This window comes from Monomorium pharaonis, chromosome 2 (genome assembly GCF_013373865.1).
Source record: "Monomorium pharaonis isolate MP-MQ-018 chromosome 2, ASM1337386v2, whole genome shotgun sequence".
Classification (NCBI taxonomy): domain Eukaryota; kingdom Metazoa; phylum Arthropoda; class Insecta; order Hymenoptera; family Formicidae; genus Monomorium; species Monomorium pharaonis.
The window spans coordinates 5,299,268-5,322,511 of NC_050468.1; the positions used below are offsets into that span (position 1 = coordinate 5,299,268).

The window sequence follows — 23,244 nt, forward strand, 5'->3', positions numbered from 1 at the left end:
TATGTTAAAATAAATGTTATATTCATATTTTATAATAAGAAACAAGAATGCATTAAAAAGATCGGTACAACATGTTATAAGCTTTATAGGCATAGGATGATAGGCAAAATACTATGGAACGATTGCCGGGAGTAAAGGTCGTTACACAATTCCAGGAAACAGGTAATAAGAACCGAAAATAGAAATTATGAATAAGAAATTATCGCTTTCTCTGATGTGTCTCTGATGTACATGTAATAATATGATAGCAATAAAAACCAGCGGTTGATTCCTGTCGCTATTACGTCATTGTGCATCGAGAGCTCACTGAGGGCGGTAATTTCTTATTCATAATAGAGTTTATAGGAACTATAATTTATAATTTTCTGTTTTTATTGTCTGCTGCCTCGGAACCTACAAGAAGCTAAAGAGCGGTTTTAAATTTGGATATTTTGAGAGCAACAAATTTAGACATTGTCTCAGTATGAAATTTAAAAGGGCGACAAATAGTTTACTTTTGTAATTTTGTAGACTATACGATTTTTTAATGTTTAAATTAATTTTAGGAGCAATAAATTGGATATTTTTAGCGCAACAAATTCTCATATTATTACGTATATTTTTGTTGTTATATATATTGTTCTATATATATATTGTTATATATATTGTTCTAACTTAATCTTCCTTTAGTGGAACATTGTTTTTTAAAAACAAACTTACAGAGCAACATATTTGTTTTAGCAACTTTTTAGCAACAAGTGAAAATATTAATTTATAGATTTGATTCTGCTATTATGTTTCGCTAACTTAAATGACGTTGGTTAGTGTTTATTCTTTTCTGTTTACTTTTCTCGCTCATCGCGGCGACAGAAAGGTAAAAATGTTTTATTGATGTCGTGCAAAAAACATTATATGAAATAATAATAGATAAAGTGTTGAAATTAATTGTATATGCAATTTGTATAATAATACCATTAATTTCATTTCACATAATTTCGTACGCAACAATATGTTTGTATACAACGCAGATTATATTAACGGACCAATTAGCGGTTGAGATATTTGGTTTAATTGGATTAAGCGGATCTACAAGTACGCAATATTGGAATCTTCCACAGATTCGATGCGCGCGTGTTTGTAATCGATAGACACATATAAAGTTGAACAATGTTTGTAAAATCTGCCACAATTTGTAAGCTTTTCACAAATTGTAATTCGAGACATTTTATAAAAATGCTCGTAAAATTAAAGATGTACATTTATAAGATTTATAAAAATTAAAAATATTCTAATTTTATCTAACTTTAATAGTAATGAAAATAAATTTGAACTTAAATATATAGCGTGCACGCTTGAAACATTAAAATTAAATTTTTTGATAATTATGACACCAATCTTATTTATTATACCTACACTGAAAAAAAAAAGTAATATATCCAATAAGATATGTAGTTGCGGGCTGCCAATAAACAGATATACTCAATACAATAATATATGCTATTGCAGTATTAACATTGTACTTGCATTAACTGCAAATATTATTGTATTGAGTATTTTATAGTTGGCAACCCGCAATTACATATGTTATTGGCTATATTACTTTTTTTCTGTGTACATATATAAGTAAAGTTTATTTGAAGACATAAAATTTTTTTTATTTGCATCCGTAAAAAACGTAATTTAATTCACGAAAACTGTTATATTACTTACATTTATAATATTACTTATATTTTAATTTTTTTATTTAAAAACTTTTGCTTTTTAATAAGAATTATAATGTATCTAATTATAAAATATATTTTTATCTAATTATAAGTTATATCATAAGATCTGTGAAGATATAATATCTTCACAGATCTTATGATTATATGATGCCAACTTATATAATATGCTAAGTTATGTAATAATATTTGGTTACACTTAAATTACTCTTATTTTTCATTTTGCGTTTATTTTATTTATTCTTATTCTATTATGTTTAGGAAGAAAAGTTTTAAATATGAAATATTACACACACATCTACGATGCTTCTACTATCTAATATGTTTTCCGAGCCGCATATATCGAAGTTGACACGAGGGAATTAAAATCCCACCGCTTGTGAGCACTCCCTTGATTTCTGAAATTCTTCACGGCACATACCGTCATCGACTCGTCGCGGCATTTTATAACATTAAAGTTGAATAAACTTGCTTCTGAAGTCCATGTAATCTGCGTGCACGCACGCAACATACAAGATAGATAAAAAGAAAAAGAGAGAAGCATGATATACAAACTTTCCCCTCTCGTAAACCGCATGATTCGCGCATTGCTTTTTTTACAAATTTGTTTTTACTGTCTTTGTGATCGTAAACTATCATTAATGAATTTGTTTATTAAGTTAACGAATGTTGACATAGTTTTAAACGTCAACTTTTCACACAGTTAATCTTGAAAGTTTTAACAGACTTGATAATTTCAGTTGTAAAAAATTTTATTTTTTTACAACTTCCAACTTACAAAGGGAACAAACCTGAAATGCTTAAAAAGATATTCTTCGTAATCTTTAAAAAAGCATTAAAGTGCAAAATTATTATTTAAAAATTTATCTCAAATTGGAATTTACAAGAATCTGTCAAATATCACAAATTCTTCTTTTCGTAAAGAACTTCAAAATTTGTACGCTTTATGCGCTTAGATATTGGAGTAATTTTGATTTTTACACACTGTATTTCTCAAAGAACTTTTCTGTCGAAGTAAATATTAATATTTGGTCCTGAGTTGTTTATAATTGTAAAATTATATTATTTAATTATATAAAATATATTTTAAATTTATACGCTATTATTTCTGATCTTTTTAAAATAAGTTAAAAATAAAATTTTTATATTTATAAGTAATATTTTTATAAAATTTGTTTACAAATTGTATAGTTGAAACAATAATAATATATATATTAATAATATATACAAAGTATTATTAATAATATTAAATAGTTATACATGTTGTGGCATTCTATATATAAAATTATTTTGTATAATTTATTTGTTTTATTTATATTTTTCTCTTATTTTTTTATATTGCAATTTTAAACATAAACGTGAGAGTACAGTGAAATGATAACAGTAAAATGATACACTTGTCTATAGGACAAAGTATGAAATAGTAAAAATCATATAAGACAGAATAAAAAACATATTAATTGTATCTACCGAGTTAGTAACGTATTCTAATTTTTATAATAATTACAATCAAGAAAGATCAATAACAGTTATGACGAATTTTAGTGCACAAATCATTACTCGTGGAATTTTATATACATTTACTAGATTTTTTTTATTTGAGGCATTCAATCTTGAACCGCAGTTTTTAAAATGAACGGAAATAGTAATATCACAATATTAAATTGATGATTAATTTAATAATATTGATGCTAATAAGTATTTATGTGATGTGTCCCCACTTCCAACATTGTAAACATTGCATGAACATACACACTCACGCACGAAGTAATAATAATGCAATATTAAAGTATGTGGAAATAGCAGTAAAGTGCAGATACGTGCATTTTGTGTGCTTTGTGCAGGCGCAAGTGTTACCTCCCAATTACAGAACATTCGTACTGCATACTCTGGGAATTTTTGCCCGTTTTTTTTTTAGTAGTTAAGCATCTTAATATTTTGGTTAGTGTCATTTAAGTAAAAATTATTTTGGCGTAATTATCTTTACTGGATATCAACGGAACTAATTGAGAGATTTAACTATATATAACTTGAAATATAACTAATATATATAATATAACTAATATATTTAACTATATAACTTGAAATATAACTAATATAACTTGAAAATCTTTGAAATAGAAAATAGCTAATTGCAAGTTACAGAATCAATTTAAAAAAATAAACGTAAAATTAATGTTACGAGTAATCCAAATAATTTGATTACTTAATCGTTGACTACAAAGTAGGTTATAATTGATAACATTTTTCCCTCAGAGTAAATACCGCGCACTAAAAATGCCATGTGTCCCAAACGGGAGATATCAAACTAAATAAAGAATAGCTAAACACTTGTATGTTGTTGTATTCATTCTTTACTATGTCTTTATTCTTTTATATTGAAATAACCATTAAGACTTTTATATTTTCTACAGTAATTATTTTATGTAGGCCGTAATACATGATCACGAATATACACGTGACCGCGTAATACATAATCAAGAAATCAATTCAACCGATTCACGATCGTATATATTAACAGTAAAGAACTGAAATCACAATACAGTACTTACGTAACATAAAAGCATATAACAGAGCAAGTTTTCTTTATTCATATTTTTTTTTAGCTTCTTTGTAAATCTTCGCACTGCGTAAATATTTCCGATTACGTGGTAATGATTACACGTAACAAAGGAAATTAGACAACTCTCGGAAATTCAGAAAATTCTGAAACTGCGTACAAATACAGTAATTTATTTCTTGATTCTAATATAGAGTAGTATGTTAATTATATTGAATATATAACTTAAAATTATTTTTTGTTTATGTTAAATTATGATTGAGAGAGTAAAATCACTTCTTGAAAAAAGTTTTTTTTTTATTTTGTGAAATAAACGTTCTAAACAGTGAGAGAAAAAAGTTTAAACAAAAGTTTTATATTTGTTTTGACTTCAAAGTTGCGAACAGATAAGTATTATAAAATTCATACTTTCCAAGTTCCATTACTAATATTTAAAATTACACAGATTAAAAAATAAAAATTATTTAAAAAGTTTTAATAACAGCTCGACAAAGGATTTATATTTTGCACTATTTTTAAGACAAAGCGTTTCAGGAACGTCAAATCTTAGTTACAATCGGCAAGTCGTTGCTACTACGTGACCGGTAAAGAGTGGGCGTCAACTGGGAAATCTAGTCGAAAGAGTTGCAAACCGATGTAAATACAGACTACTGACGTAGAATTACACTATAATAATAAAATTTTTTTAAAATTGAATTATATTCTTTGCTGGTAGAAGGACTTCTCATATTGTAATTACGGGAAAAAAATATCTTTTTATTTTTATTTTTGTTTATTGTTGCGAAGAGAATCGATTAAGTGAAAAAAATTTATTTTGTCTGATGTCTTCAAAAAGATTTTTTAAAGTTTTCTTTTATGCTATTAAATATTATATCACACGCGCAAAATTTTCTAACACCGATACGAAATTAAATTAAACACCGTTCACGTAGAAACTTTTGCCTTTGTAAATCCATCGGTATATGGTGCCGCGTCCATTTATATATTTAGGTGTCTTCAAGAATTTAATATGTACCGTATGACGCGTGATGAGATGCCGAGGCTTATCTTTACACTCGCTGCACTATGTTTGCGCATATTTAAAACTTGTTTTGTGTTGCTAGTGTGTAGGATATATTATACATGTATGTTTATCCGCGCATTCGTAAAGTTGTGTGACGAATATATATATTTATAGACACGAAAGTGAAATGTGCAAAACGGCGGCAAATTTTGTATGGGACCGCAAAAATAGCAATGTGTGTGAGGACGAGAAAAGCGTAGGAGTCGCCGTTTATTGGGCGAAGGATTCTTTTTTTTCGGCCTCGTTGATTTTTCCCTCGCCTTTCATTCGCCTCGTCGAGCAGTTGATACACGAGCTCGTTGACCGTAGCTTAATTTGGTAGAAAACAATAGAAAACACAAAGGCGAGCATATAAAGAGATAAATTTAGTCATCTCTATAATAATTTCGAAATATTATAAAAACCGCAGTTTATTAGATTAATAAATTGCAAAATATTCTTACACCAAGAAAAAAAGTTGTTACTTGACTAAATTTTTTAACTACATTAAATTGTCTATTTAAGTATTTACATACTTCAATTAACTATATAAATACTTGAATTGAAATTTGTGCATTTAAAAGGATGCTAAACTGCCCGTCAAACTTGATCGAGTCACGTTGTGCCAAAATGATAAAACTTAAAGGTTAACTTATGTATAGATGTCGAAATGCCCGTTAAAAGATTTTTGAAGTCGCTAACTTCAAATATAATTCAAAATTCAAAATAAATACATCATATAACACACAATTACAATAAATTTTTATAAAAATTATTAAATGTTGACTAAGTGAAACAGATTCTACAAAAACAGTTACAAAAAACACATAAAATTGATTTTTTATTAATTTTATTAATCTAATTTAAACTGGAACGAGTTTCAATAACTTGTAATTTTTTTTATGTGTCAGAATCAAAGAACATTATAAGAAGATTATAGGTATTTTTTTTACAATCTCTTCTACAGAATTTATTTTTAATTAGTGTAATATTTTTTATACAATTTAATTTTAAACCCAAGTCAGTTATTTTAAAGCAAAGATTTTTCAGAATGTAATAGCATCTTTTCTAAAGAATTCTTTTCTAAAGAAAGCTATGGAGTTTTGTGAACCTAAATATAGTAAATAGTCGTATAAACAAGAATTAATGTATTACAATACTGGTTATTAAATATTTAAGTTTTACAATTATAGTTATTACATTTGAAACCTTTTAGTGCTTATCCAAACAGATAAAAAAATATAAGTCGGTATATATTTATAGTTTAATCTTAAATATAAGATCTTAAGTTTATCTTCAGATACTCTGTAACTAATGAAAAAAATCCATACAATATCTGAAAATAAACTTAAGGCGATCTTAAATATAACAACGAATTACGAATACCTGCTATAGACTTTAAGATTTGAGAAATTTTCAGATAAAATATTTTACGAAAATAGGTTAAAAATATCAAATTTTTACTTTTTATTTCTATTAAATAAAATTATTTAATGCGATTCAGACCTGCCAAGTTTTGTATGTCAGTTTAGTTTTTTTTAAAATATGTATTATTTAGGTTTCATTTTACTTGAAATAGAAAGACTCTTGAATGGGGAAAAAAAAATACCACTATTTTTTATTCAAGAATAGTAGTGTTTTATTGAACGACAATTATGTTTTAAGGAAACGTGTGTGTCTCTGTGTGTGTGTACACACACACACACACACACACACACACACACACACACACACACAGAGAGAGAGACAGTCTCTTTCAAATTAACGCAATTCATAGATTTCATATATTTTTGGAAAATATCACATTTAGATTGTATTTAAAAAATTAAAAAATATTAAATTTTGTTACCATAAATTTTTTATTTGAGGAACATATATACTCTTACACTCTTATTTACTTAAAAAAAACAACAATTTCTAGATCTATGATAAAATGAAATCTTGAACTTGTACATCAAAATTTGCTGTTAGTTTTACATTCGTGTTCTGCACTCTAATATTTTGACAAGTTACCAGCATTATTTATTTCAATTCAGATGTTGATATATTAGGATAACGTTTTTCGGTGGTTACATTATCGTATATTAGTTACCGCTTTTAAAGAAAAATTGATTTAGTCACTGTGGTTGCAGTTATATCGCGACAATATGTTGGACAAATTAGTGAATTAATAATACCTTGTCCCAGCAAATAGGTTCCATAAGCTTGTGTACGTGTGAACATGTATATGGCCATGTTTGTAATCATGGAATGAACTAGCCACAACTTTTCTCTTTGAATATATACTTTCTTTGGTTACCTCAAGAAACACGTCACACGATTCCGCATGTACATACAATTATCTATAGTCTTCCCACTTCCGTATTTCTCATAGTTTCCATGTATCTGGTATTGATTGGATTTTTTAATTGCTCGTGCAAGAATTGTTTATCTTACAATATCGTGATCGCAATGTAGAACGCATGAATTTTCGGGAGTGTCCCAAATTGCTCAATTAGTTAGAGATAATTAAGAGAGAAAATTAGGATAAATTTATATAATTTGATTGGTGGTGTCTGTTTCGATCTGTGCGCATCTGAGACTCTCGAATTTTCCTTTTGATTTCTGTAAAGATTACAAATTTATATATGTACTAGCTATGCCCTGCCACGCGTTGCTGTGGCTCTCTATTCTTATGCTACGTTTTTTTCAAATTTTCTTTGCTTTCGTTGTTTAACTTTCAAGAGCCTTGCTTTACTGTTGCTCTTTTTCTTTTATTTTTGAATAAGTATCTATCTTTAATAAATCTAATATTCATTTATTCACGTACTTCTAACTTACTTTATTTATTTATTACCTTTGGCATTGTATTCAATTAATTTGTTTCTATTTATTGTTTTGTATTTTTATTATAATATAATATAAATCTTATTTTATTAAAACTTTGGAATAATTTTTAATTAAAAAAACCGAATTCTTTTTAAAATACCCATTTTTTCAATTAAGCATTTTGAATTAGAGTGTATGTATTTAATTTATTATTAATTAATTTTATGAATCAATATTTCGTTATTTTTTTCTAAAAGCTGTCATGGATTTAGAAATCCATTCAAAAGACTGTTTTAAATAAGTTCCTTTTTTTCAATAAAATAACAGCCATCTTTATTTTTCTTATTACCTTAATTTAAACACAATAGAAACATTCTTCGCCTCTCCCGGTCTCTACCCGTCTCTCCCCGTCTCTTCCCGTCTCTCCCGGTTTCTCTCAGTATCTCCCGGTCTCTCCCCGTCTCTCCTGGTCTCTCCCCGTTTCTCTCCGTCTCTCTCAGTATCTCCCGGTCTCTCCCCGTCTCTCCTGGTCTCTCCCCGTTTCTCTCCGTCTCTCTCAGTATCTCCCGGTCTCTCCTCATCTCTCCCGGTCTCTCCCCGTCTCTCCCGGTCTCGCCCCGTCTCTACCCATCTCTCCCCGTCTCTCCCGGTCTCTCCCCGTCTCTCCCGGTCTCTTCCCGTCTCTCTCGGTCTCTCCCCGTCTCTCCCAGTCTTTCCCGGTCTCTCCCCATCACTCCCGGTTTCTCCCCGTCTCCCCCGGTCTCTCCCGGTCTCTCCTCGTCTTTACCCATCTCTCCCCGTCTCTCCCGGTCTCTCCTCGTCTTTACCCATCTCTCCCCGTCTTTCCCGGTCTCTCCCGGTCTCTCCCCGTTTCTCTCGGTCTCTCCCGGTCTCCCGGTAATAGTTACAAATTTATATATGTATGTATTAATATCTTAATATACATATACATATAGGGTAAACTCGGGTAAGATGGCCATAGTTTTTTTAAATGCAAAAAAACATACTTTGATTTTTATTACTTTTTAATAACGTTTAGTACATTACTTTACTGAAGCTTTAAGTGTGTAAAACTAACTAAAGAGAAAATACTAAATAAAAATTTTTTATTATCAAAATATTGAAACATGGACATTGGTCATCTTTTACAACTTTTAGAGAATAGATGGCCATAGTATTATAGAAGTTGGCTATACATTTTTTATGTATAACATTTATAGAATAATAAAAAAACTTACAATTTTACATATTTAGTTTTATTGCCATATATTATCACATATTTAATTTATTTTTAAACATTCTTTATATTAAATGTTTACACAAGTAGGATCAATTTACCTCATTGTCATTACTAAAATATATATATATATATATATATATATATATATAATATGTCAAATTAAAATATTAGGTGCACAACTTAATTCTCGTCTTTTTTAATAAAATCTATACATAAACACTTATCCCGAAATGTCATGGGCTATCTTGCCCAAACTGTGAATGAAAGATAATTATAGTATTTATTTAAAAAATAGAAAAGGAAATAAAAAATGTAATTACACATTACAATTTACATACTTTTGTTACGTGGGTAACGTTCATTGCGACAGCACAACTGTAATTTATTCGACATTGGGGTAATTTCTAATGAACACATGAAAAACTTTGCAGGTAGTCAAAAATAAAAGCATGATCTGACATTCACAATATCGTTATTTCGTATAGTATACGCACATAAACTACAGTAAATATTGATTATCTTTGAAACTAATTACGAGAACACATTATTTAGCAATTATTAGAGGAATGATAACCATTGGCCATCTTTTCTGTATAATCATCATACCCTAACTTACCCTATAATAGATTACAAATTTCTGTAGAGATTACAAATTGTATAATAAATTTATTTCTTGTTTTCTCAGGAATTTTTTTATTTACAATAAATTTGGATTATTTACAATTAATTTGCAATTATCATATCTATTCGTTTATAATGCTAGTGATTAATCTTAATTTTCTTCTTTGACATACTAGAATACCATGGTAATCGCCCTTAGCACTCTCAGTATTCATGCGAGTCTTCGCGCATAAAGGTAGCCAAGTTGAAAACAACATCTCGCTAATGGTGCAGGTTTTCCATTTTGACAAGAAAACCACTTGTAAAGTAGTTACCACTAAAAGAGAAAAGATTCAATCACACGCGTGAACTATTTATGCTGTACATTAATAAGTTTAAACACTATCGATAGGTTTATATATGTTTTTAATAAACTGAATTACTTATTATTAATGTTATAATTATTATTATTTTATTGTTGTTTAATTATCTTTGCGCAGTTATGTTAAAATTATTGAAAAAGAATATAAGTTTTAATTTAGATGAATTTATGACTAATACATTAACATCGATTAAATACTTTAAATAGTGAGAAAAAGAGAAAGGATATGTCCATGGAAAAAGTTTATGATAAAAGAGAAGAAAAGGAAACACTGGATGACGTCATAGCAGTCATTCGCGCCACTTAGGCGAAGTCAAGGGATCAATTTACGACATGAATGGTTAACTACTTGCCTCTCCCGAACATTCCATCTTCCAACCTCGAAACCTCTTTCCGCTTTCGTTTACCTATCATTCGTTCTGAATCGGTAATATAACAAAAACATCTTACTATCTTGACAATAACAGAAGGCATTGCATAACATGTGGAGTAATGTATTGAGTAATAAATGCGGAAAGTATTTAATTTTTTATTTTACTACAATCTCTTATACGATTTTGTAAATTAATAAATTAATGACACAAAATAAATTATGTTTTTTAAATTACGTAAATTATTTTATTTTTTGTACGGGTATATAATTTATTTAAAAATATTTAGTTGAAAATATAATTCGATATAATTTAAAATTATATACAAATATAGAAAATATTTTTAAGTAAATATATCATATATTTTTTTATTATATTTCATTAACATGAAGTTCAGGTTGTATTCGATGATTATGGATCAATGAATAAGTGTATATATTTAAATTGTGATTAAATGGTGCATTTATTTATATAGTTATTAAAATTAACATAAGAGAAATTTAGAAATTTATCAACAAAATATAAAAAAGTGCCAATATGAATCACTGCAGTTAACAATGCGTGATGTTATAAATGCTATAATACGAAAGAAAATGATGCGCGCTGCATTAAGGATATACAAGATCATTATCAGGTAGAACAATATAATCGTACATATGTTTAAATTTTTAATTTGGAAAGTGCGAAAAGCTTTGTTTTCTCAGTGTAAGAAGTGGAGTAAGAAAGTATATTATGTCATTTACAATAGCAATAAGAGTAGTAGTTTGAGATTGTAAGTCTTCATATTTGGTCGTAGAATAAAGGACTTTGTCCAATGCCGAAGATATGTAATAGGAATAGGAAACAGAAATTATGAATAAAAAATTATCATTTACGATGTGTCTCTGATGTACAATAATGTGATAGCAATAAGAGCCAATGGCTGATTCTTGTCACTATTTCGTTATTGTGTATCAAAAGCTCGTCGGGGACGATAATTTTTTATTTATAATTTCTGTTCTCTGTTCCTATTACCTTGATTCTGTAAGGGCCTTAAGGCATTTACCTCAAATACAGTATTAGTTTTTGTGTCCAACACTTGTAGTTTAACTTGCATAAATAACTACATCGGCTGTCACATGCTTTCGTGTTTACAGCTGAATTCTTATTGGGACAGTAAAGGAGATCGTAAAAAGTGAATTTGAACCATTTTGCTTATGACCTTACTCTACGCCCAATATGGGCGTCTTAAGCCTTTACTACTTTTACTGCTATTGTAAACGACGCATCAAAAAAAGGGTCCGATATCTTCTAACTGCTAGCCAAAGGTTAAAGTAAGTCGGGGAAAAAAATTTTGAGTATGTTTATTGATACCGTAAAAAGCAAAATTAAACTTTTATGTTTTTAAAGAATTTTATTAATTTTTCTGTTACGTCTGTGACATAAGGGATATGTATAGTAAAATATAGATTTTTTTTGTTATATTTTTTGACCAATCTAGAAGATAAAGGGCTCTCATTATTCGCCAATATAAGATTTAGATATTTATAACAGAGTAGAAAATAAAGATTTGCATTTCTGGTTTGTTAGATATTTATTTCTGCGACGAAGAAATAAAAATGAGAATGTACGTGAAAAACAAAACCGATATTAAGTGAAATTAAGACCAATGGCGTTTTTAATTTGTGTGCATTAAGGGAAAACAAATTTCGTTGCGATTTCAATAAAAGTAACGTCATATTTTAAATACTTACCCTGTTTATAAAATAAATTAATATAAAATAAATAATTTTTATTCCAACCACATAAACTGTGGTAAAAATGTTTTTACACGAGTTATTTATGAAATATTATCTTAACTTTTTGCTTAAACAATTATTCTTACGATATTTTTTATTATTTAACCAGCGAAAGTAAAAAAAATGATGAAACAGGTATGAATTTTCCGTTTAAGACCAGAAACTACTACAGTGGCGCGAGGAGGGGTCAGCATTTTCACCATTCAACCTAATGACATTGATGAAAAAGTTCTAGTACTAAAAACAAAAAAGTCGATCAAAAACATACCGGTTCTGTAAGGGTTAATTAAATTAAAGATTTAATTTTAAAAAATGAAATTTTAAAAATATGTACCAACTTGACATCTAAAGTTTAAAAAAATTTGATTTTTAGTATGAAATTCTATGGTTTTAAGTCTCTATAAATCTTATAAAGAATTCTGATCTTTAATTATTATTAATAGTGTATTGTATAACAAGTATGGAAAGTCAGCTATTGCCCACAAATGCGGTAAGTGGATGCACGAACCAAAGGTGAGTGCAACCAGTGCGATGTCTTATGAACAATAGCCGATTTCCTATGAACTTCCCGCACTTGTTGCACAATATGCTATTAAACTCATGCGCTGGCATCTGATCTCAAAGATAAAGTACCTACTACATTATAGCTGACTGTTATTTTTCTATAATTCTGTAAAATAAATAAACCAAGAACTCAATTTACATTGAAAACAACAGTTTGCTTTGAAGATTAACTAGTGTTTTTTAAAACACAAACTTTAACTTATTAATTCTTGCCTAAGTTTGACATTTATATAAGAATGTGTAAAAAATACATTTTTATATATAAAATTTTTTTTTTAATTTTACATAAACTTAATTTACAAATAAAATATTAAATTTATTTTATGATCTATATTACAATTGTTCTGTTATTTAAGTTGATCTAAGTTAATCGAAGTTTAAGAAATTACCGTATTCTGATATAATATAAACAATGCTAAACAATAGAATATTAATTTCAGTAGCTTAAATTTGTTTAATAAAATAAGATGTTGACATATTTATAACTTTGAAATTGGAAGTGGTCTTTTACCTGATGCAATTCCGAAAGATTCTAATCTATTATACAAATTTGTATCGCTAAAGAAGGAGTAATTGAAAGGTACGATTTGATTGAAAATAGAGTAATTATAATGAATAATAAATATATTTTTGTGCAAAAAGTACCGTGTGTTTTGACTCTTATTTGTCCGATTAATGATTAATAAATGATTTTATTCTTGTAACGTTTAATGAATTTTATAAACAATTACATTTTAATTCAGTTTTAAAAATATTAACTTACCTTATTTTGCTTATAAATATATATTATTGCAGTTTATTCTAGGTATATTTAAATTCATGAATATTATTAAAACAAGTTATAGTAAGAGTTGGAAATATTTTAAATTTCTCATGTGTCAATTATAATTATTACGAAATACAAAATAAAAAATAATTTATACATTATTATTGATTTATTTTATATATTTGTGTTTAAAAAATACGAATTCTGTGTATTGAATACAGAAAATTTCCATTTACGGTCTAAAAATATAAAATTTGTATTACGTAATTACGCGATTTCGCAATGTTAATGCTAGTCGACTTTGCTTGATAAATGAAGAAGACCCATGACTTATCACGCGACCAGTACTTTATTCTCGCAACAAATCGATTGTACATAGAAGTGTATAAAATGTGTCTATGACGACGAGAATAAGATATTCTAACATCTCATGTTTCACTCTTTCGACAATATCGTTTCTATCTCATCAATCATACATCCCGAGCACGTGTGCAAAATCGACGGTTATCGCGCTAGTATTAAGATACTATAAAGTTAAACATAAACAACGATACTACTTAACCTTTAAATAATTAACGTCAGAAAAATAAATAATATATGATTCGGGAACTTTGACACACGTCACTTATCGCAATAATCATTAGCAAGAATATTGGACACTTGTCTATTTTCTTAGAGTAGCTATTTTTATTGATCCTAAGGATGCACATCACTTTATTACAAATATAAAAATTTTATAAATTGTTTTATTATTGTATATATATGAGTATCTATGTGAAATTTGAGTAAGCAATTTTTCTATTAGTTTAGAAGTTATTTAATTTTTTGTTTGCTATTATTCTAATTATTAAAAGACAGTAGCATTATAAATTAAATATTTTTTACATATATTAATGAATAATAATTACATAAATTAGTAAATATTCGAGCAATAGTTTATTTAGATTCAGTTATATATTTGTTCAAAAGATATTTACCTAAGACTATAGTAAAAAATGACCATTTATTTTGCTTAAGCCAAATTATTCGTTATTTTGTTCTTTGAAATTTATTTTAAGGCATGGATATTTGAGTATTTGCCAAAATTTATTGTCTTTGATTAGAAAGGAGAAATGATAAACTTATGAAACAGGCTGTTTTTAAATTTTGGTTGGTATTGTATTGCTAAGATATCAAGTGGTAGTCAAATAATATCGTTTTGAAGATCTTTTAACTTTTTTATAACTGTAAAAAAGTCTTATTTTATTAATTTAAATCAATATTTTTGCAGGACTTGCATTTGGAAACGGTATTCTTAAGTATTAATAATCACAATTTACAGAAAAATTTATTTTATTAAATGTTGAAATTTCTTCTATCAGTCTGCACATAATAAACCTTTCATTTAAAGTTACCATGTCCAATGTTATTGTATAATTTTATTATTTTTTTATGTAAATTTTGGGACCACTTTTGACGCATACGTAACAAAAGTTATTTTCAATAATTTGTGATCATTGAATGAATGTAATTATTTTATTTTTAAAAAACATGCATTTGTGTTGAAAAAATATTCTAGTCTCTAAAATTACTTTTTAAAAAGAGGTACGTTTTAAAAAGCACAAGTATTATTTCTCTAAGAAAAAACTTCTGTTAAATTCAAATGATAATAGCTTTAATTTTTTAATAAACACAAATAATACTTATATAATTTGTCTCAAATGTATTTTTTTTAATGTATAAAATTTTTAAATGTTTCTAATTAAAAAGAGAATATATAATTCCTTAAAACGTAACTTTTTAATAAATAATTTTAAAAAATAAGACTCAAGTGATAGTATCTTTAATGTGTATTTTCATATTTCTAAGGATCTTCTTATTCTAACTTAAATGATATTTACATATATGTTTCCAAAGAATATAAGATTTAGTTTAAAAATATAATATTAAAGAATTGTAATAGTATTATACAAAAAATGGTCAACATCTTTCAATGCACGCTATCTTGCTCGCTCTTTCAATCTTCTTCACTCTTGTTTTTTTCTTGCTTACCGTCGAAATACGGTTACATTACAAAATTCACTACCAACATCGAATATTTACATGTAAATATATGTGACGTAAACTGTAGATTTTACTGACAGTGTATATCGGAAAGTAATCACAGTTAGCAAAATCGTAGGTACCACAAATAGATAACGCGATTTATCATCAAAAGTGAAACGGACATTTGATTCAAGGCAATAATGACATATCTTATATGAAAAATTTATATTTAAGACTTTGTATCGCGATATTTCTACTCGGCGTGTTTTGATGACCAAATACTAATTGCGAAATATGCTGACAATAAATGTGTTCTCGTCGATAGTATTGTTTACGGAATCCTCAAACCTTAGTATTGCGTTGGTTCAATAAGCAAACAAAATAGTATTTATTTTATTTGAAATTTAATTATGAATAATAATATTATAAAAACATAGAACGTATTGATAAAAACAATTGTCTCTATATTACAGGTTGATTTTAAAAAGCCAATAATGATACTTTTTCCAATATTTTATGATACATATAATTGAGTTCTGTTTGAGCATTGTTTGGCTTTTAAATAAAATGTAAGTTCTTGAGTATTTAAGAATAATATTTCTAAAAGAATTTAGATTACGTGTAGCTGGTTGGTTTGTTGAAATATAAAACAAATGCGAATGCAGAAATTCTGAGAGCATTGAGATCATTGATAATGATATCGTACACGGAAAAAACAGTCTGGTTGGTCGACATATAAATCTAGTTGACACAACCAGATTTTATAGTAAAATATGGAACAACTAGGTATGTGTTTACTGCAACCATAGAGCTACTGGTGAATGACTTGAATTGTGTTGCAGCAATAATTACACCTGGTTGTTCCAACCAGACTATTTCTTGATACTGCAACTACTAATATTTAATGACAACTATATTGTTTGGTTGACTTAAACAAATTGTCTTGATGTGATATAAAAATTAATTATTTATATCTTGAATGATTGTTAGTTGTAGTCACCTTTCATCATTTTTCAACGTCAATGCGCATTACTGTGCGCGCGACAACACGACACGATGATTTCACCCACGTTAAGGGCATTGCACGTACATTTCCGTAATCGTAATTATAAGATTTTGACCAATCATATTGCTCAAATCAACCGTAACCAAATTAACCGAGATTACCGAGTCACCATGCGCACCCTTTCTGTGTACGCGAACGTTGCGTCGCGAACCAAGCGATCCACATGTACATATTTCTATAATTGTGTGCGTAGTGAATCGCTTTTGTTTTTCGACATCGCTGCTTTATAGCGTAGCATTTCGATTGATACAACTATATGGATAAATTAACTTAGCCATGGGAAAGAAGTCCCAACTATGTACTGGTTACTACAACCAGATTTTGCGCAACTACATGATATAGTTGACATACTAAAGTCAAAAGTCATATCAATCTAATTATCTTTAAACGATGACCATGATTATCGTTTAAAGATAACTAGATGATGCAGCCATATTGCTTACAACTAAATAATATTTCTGGTTATGTGAACTAAATCTTTTTTTTCGTGTAGATATGACATAGGATATTTTCCCATTTTCACTGACCATAGGTCGATGTAGAATGTGTAAAGGGGTTCTAAAATTAAGATTTTTGGCCTCTCACTGTTGCTATATTGAACTTGTGATGTCAGAGGCGAGAAGTGACACGTTGACAGCCCAATTTTTGCCCCTGTGCCATTTACAAATAAAAATAAATTTTGATGAAATAATGTAGAACATTATTCTAAAATATAACGAACGCTATCCTTTTTCCTTAATAGTCAATACATAAATAAATAAATGTGATATAAGGCTATATTTTGACAAGTTTGTAATGTCACAATTAAGTTACAGTACCAGATACAATAAATAGTTATGATATGGCACGGGCACACAAAAATTCAGCTGTTGATATGTCATTTCTCGTATTTGATATTACAAATTCAATATGCACCGAAAGACAAGGAGTCTTAAATATCAAAAATATGATGATTTTATGCCTATATGTGAAAGCAACTGTTTCTTTTATACATTTCGTAATTAAATAAATGTTGATATTTTATATATATATAAGTTAATAATTATTACAAAAAATAAAGCTCATTATATTAACAATAATATTTGTATGTATTTATATAAATATATAATGTATGTATGTGTACACACACACACACACACAAATATTATTGTTAATATAATAAGCTTTATTTCTTTGTAATAATTATTAAAAAGTTTTTGCTTGTTTACGATACTCCTTGATTTGTTTGAATTCAGATAAATTATGATTCTTTTTTTTTTCTTTTCTAGATCATCTCTTGGACGCGTGAAAAAGCAATAGAAAGCGACGAATGCGAAGAAAATCTCGCCGATAAGACAAGAATGATACTTGTAAATTGTTAATTTTCTTGGAAGCGTGAATCTGCGTCTCGTGACAAAAAGATAATCGTGGTGTTTACTTTTGCGAGTGTTATAACCAATGTTAAATAAGTAAAAAATATCCGGATGGTGCTCCGCAGTGGATACTAAAATATCTCAGTGGATACTACTTAAGAGTGTGGCATATGGCCCTGGACTATGGTACTACTATTTACAATATGCACCACACGAATCAACTAGGTACGTATCAAAGAATGTATGTTTAGCAATATTGAAGCGGTTTTTTTTTCGGCTTCTTAAAAGTTTTCTCTTTTTCCAACCTACCACTTTTAGTTTCTTTGAAAAGTTAGTTTTTTATGTCTTCTAAGTAGAGACTGTAAAACGTTGTTTAAAACTGTAAATTTTTTATTTTCTTGAAAATTTATTTTTATGATTTTCAATAAACTCCAAAATAAAACTGCTTTAAAATTTTATTTTAATCATATATTTATTTAAGAAATAATTTAAAATTAATTTTTTGTGTTGAAAAATATATACAAATTTTTAATATTTTATTTTGGGTTAAATGTTTACATTTTTTCTTTTTTTCTTTCATTAAAATGGAAAGAGAAGTATTTTAAGGAATCTTTAGATTATTTGATGAGGCGCTTATTAATTCTATGCTAATGCTTACGATTATTTTTACATCAAGAAAAAGCTTGATTGTTATTTGCGATTGTTATTTAAATATTACTATATATTGGTAGTATATTATTTTTGCATTTTTATTGTAAAATTTTCATGAAAAATTTTGTAAAAAAACGGTTTAAATTTTTGAAAGAGAAATTGGTTTAAAACTTACATGATAACGGAACGCACACACAGACGCGCGCGCGCGCGCGTGCACATATACAAATATCCTATATAACAGATATTCTAATTTTAGCAATCGACTACTGGTCAAAGATACGAGCAAAAAACAATTTCCTTTTTTTTCTTATCTTGTATAATTACTAAAATAACATTTATAGCGATATCTATAAGTATTTTATTATTATATTAAATCTTTAAATCATTAAATCTTTAACTTAACTGTGCTCTAGCTTTAAAATATCTTCTGTCTCCTTAGAAAAGTAGTGCCAAATGTGGCTTGTATTTACAGACTTTTATCTGTTTGTTATAAAAAGATATTGTATGAAAGATTGTGTTTTTACTGTCTGGGTAAAATTTTATTTTATCAAGTTTTATATTTTTATAACATCAGTACAAGAGTACATTTTAAATATTATAAAATCTCTTGATACATAGTATTAAATATAAAACTATTAAATTTGAAACAAAAGTTATAATTTCTTATTATATATAATTTCTGAGTGATTTTTATATATCATGTGCCTATTCATATTCATGTAGAAATGGTAGGACATATAAAATTATCGAAAAAATTTGAGTTTCTTTAGATTGTTACAGAAGTTCTGATACCACAATCTACTGACTATAATTTGCTATTATGTGATCGAGCAACTTATCTTTTTTTGACCCAGCTAAAGTGGGAAACATAATTTCCATCGCGTGACTATTCCGAATTGTTTAATTACGCAGCCAATGACATCGTGTATGCGTGGCTAAAACAAAATTGCAATAAAGTTGCAATACAATGTTTCAAGAAAAGTCTGTTATATCTGGATGAGAATCGTTGATTGAAATCATAAAATTATAAATTAAAATCTTATCTAGAATCACACACACACACACACACACACGCGCGCGCGCGCGCGCATGATGCCTTTATAAATATTTTCAATTCTTACACAATTTTTTTTAATGTAAATTAAAATTTTTTTTGTAACAAAATTTAAACATCGTAAAGATTTTTTTGTATTTTTTAATGCATATGCAGAAGAATAAACGCAAAAGTGAAAATATTTTAGGTCGTCTTAAATACTTATTGTTAGCATCATAGTATTCAAAATGTTAAGACACTTAGAATACTATAATCGGTCTATATTTAGAATGCGCCTGTAAAAATTAATGCTGCAAATATTACAACTATTTCACTGTTATAAACTGTCACTAAATTGAATTCTCTTTTATGTGGTGAATCTACGATAATAAATTGATCCGTGTTTGAACGTTTTGTCCAATGTGCTTTATAAATAGTATTTTTTAATGTCAAAAATTTTTGTAGTGTACATTATAATACTTAAAGAAAAAGGCGTTTCTGTAACTAGTGTTGCATAACATATATAGTCTGCGTGAGACTCGTGTGATCTGTTTTTTATAACTGTACTGAGCTGCACTATTGAATTGGTGCAGTAAGTTAAAGAGAACTTGTTTTGTGCAGCAGTTTAGTAGCTCAGTGCAGCTATATATAAAGAACAAACTAGTAGTAATAGTGTGGACGGTGAAAATGAAAGATTAAAACCTGCGAAACCCAATCAATTTTTTTTTATTCTCCATTGCGCAAAATCTAAAATTATATCGACTTAAATCAAATTGTTACTAACCTAGTGTGAATCTTAATTGTGTACCTCTACTTGTCTTTCGAGCCACAGCCGCATATTTTGTCTTTTTCTAACATAGCTTTTAATTTTAATTTTTTTCTGACGAGTAAAAATTATTCAATAAAACGTATATGTTGTCACAACTTTACAAAATTTAACGAAGATGAGACGGTTTTTACTTGCATTTAATTTAATATTACATTACATATGTCTTCTTATAAAGTAACAATATGAAGAAATAAATAATATACATATTACAAGTATTATAGTGAAACTTTCTCGGATGTTAAATCAGCCACGCTATATAGTTAATATTTTTTTTACTTTTTATAGTTGCTAATAAAGTCAATGATATTTTTTTCAAGGAAAAGAATTACTCTTATTTTCTACAAAAACTAGAATGAAAATAATCCGATATCGAGATAGGTATAAAATTTATTGTAATTAGCAGTTAGGAAGGGTTTAAGTGCGAACATCCGGAGAGAACACTTTGTAGGAGGTTGCTCGTGGGGCGCAAATTACCTTAATTAATGTGGGCCCTAATTGTCTTTGCTCGTAATCGACGCACTCTACGCATTGCAACCAGTCGGCCAGACTCTGACGAGGCTCGGGTTGTATTAAATAAAATCTCTTGTAGTAACTATAGTTACATCGGAACGTACCAGAACGAATAAGAATTTTTACAAAAAAAATTAGTGAATACATCGTGTACAACAAAAAAGATAATATCGTTTTAAATGCGTCGTGTGTTAATTACTTTTTAAATTCTGCATTTCCGGAGTTAAATCCATATAGAGTATGATGGCCATACGGAAAAAATGTCTAATAGCTATAATTTCTCCAATAATTGCTAAATAATGTGTTCTTGTAATTATTTTCAAAGATACCAATATTTACTGTAGTTTATGTGCGTATACTATTCGAAATAACGATATTGTGAACGTCAGATAACGTTTTTACTTTTGACTGTCTGCAAAATTTTTCACGTGTTTATTAGAAATTGCCACAATGTCGAATAAATTACAGTTGTGCTGTCGCAATGAACGTTACGTACCCACGTAACAAAAGTATGTAAATTGTAATGTGTAATTATATTTTAATTTTATTTCCTTTTCTATTTTATAAATAAATACTATGATTATCTTTCTCACAGTTTGGGCAAAATAGCCCATGACATTTCGGGGTAAATGTTTATGTATATATTTTATTTAAAAAGACGAAAATTAAGTTGTGCACCTAATATTTTAATTTAACATATTATATATGTTTTTTTAGTAATGACAACGAGTTAAATTGATCCTAAAGTTGTGTGAACATTTAATATTAAAAATGTTTAAAAATAAAATTAAATATGTGATAATATGTGGCAATAAAATTAAATACGTAAAATTATACGTTTTTTTACTCTATAAATGTTAAATACATAAAAAATGTATATCCAATTGTTTTTATAATATAATATTATGGCCATCTTTTCCCTAAAAGTTGTGAAAGATGGCCAATGTTTATGTTTTAATATTTTGATAATAAAAAAATTTTTATTGAGTATTTTCTCTTAAATTCGATAGTTTTACATACTTAAAGCTTCAGTGAAATAATATACCAAACATTATTAAAAAATAATAATAATTAAAGTATGTTTTTTGCATTTAAAAAAACTATGGCCATTTTATCCGAGTTTACCTTATTGCATACAGATTATTATATATTATTTTTGTTTATATCATTTGTTTTTAGTATTTTATTACTTAAATTTAATATTTAAATCTTAAATGGGTTTTTTGTAATTATATGATTAAAGAATATTAAAGACACATAAAATAAAATTTATTTTCAAGAAATATAAATGTATTTTCAAGGTTTATTAGGAAATCTTATTTGAAACTTTAGTAAAATTACTGGAAATTTTGGGAATTTTAGAGAATTATTTTACAAAAAAAATTATAATAAATATTGTATATAAGAAAAACAAATTTGATTAAAATCATGTTAAGGTGTAGTATACAAGAGTTACGACGTTTAAACGCACACACACACACACACACACACAACACACACGCGCGCGCGCGCGCGCGCATGCAACACTTAAGAATACTAGAGTTAGTAAAATTAATCTTTTTAAAATAAATTGATATTAATAAAATCTACGCCAGTGATTTAATGAAAGCAAGATCTTGCATGAAGTTACAAAGTCTCACCGACACCTATATAGTTCGTCGAGTTGCTGATTATACATTTGGCATAGCGTACCAATTTTCACAAAGACATAAGATAACGAGACACGCGAGTTGTTCACGTGACTTGTAGACGTGCAATTTGTCTCGCACATGCGCGAATTTTTCGCGTATATCACAAAATCGATGTGCAGTTATTCAAAGATCTTATTTCACACACATCGCAATTTTTTTTAACGATAAGCAGATTGAGAGAAACAAAATGCTTTAAAGAGCATAATGCTTATACAATTTTTTGCTAAATACATTTTTATTTTGTGCATGGCTTAGAAAATTTGAAATCAAAAC

At 27.8% G+C, this 23,244-nt stretch overlaps 1 protein-coding gene across 3 annotated transcripts in view; it reads left to right on the forward strand.

Moving 5' to 3' along the window:
• Positions 1-23,244, forward strand: part of LOC105833781 (histone deacetylase 5) — a 90,959-nt gene that overhangs the window by 5,552 nt on the left and 62,163 nt on the right. For all 3 annotated transcript variants that reach the window (XM_012675757.3, XM_028194446.2, XM_028194445.2), the window contains exon 2: positions 18,171-18,479. In XM_012675757.3, coding sequence (XP_012531211.1) covers positions 18,425-18,479 — 55 coding nt within the window. In that variant the 5' untranslated portion in view covers positions 18,171-18,424. The remainder of the gene's footprint in view (positions 1-18,170; positions 18,480-23,244) is intronic.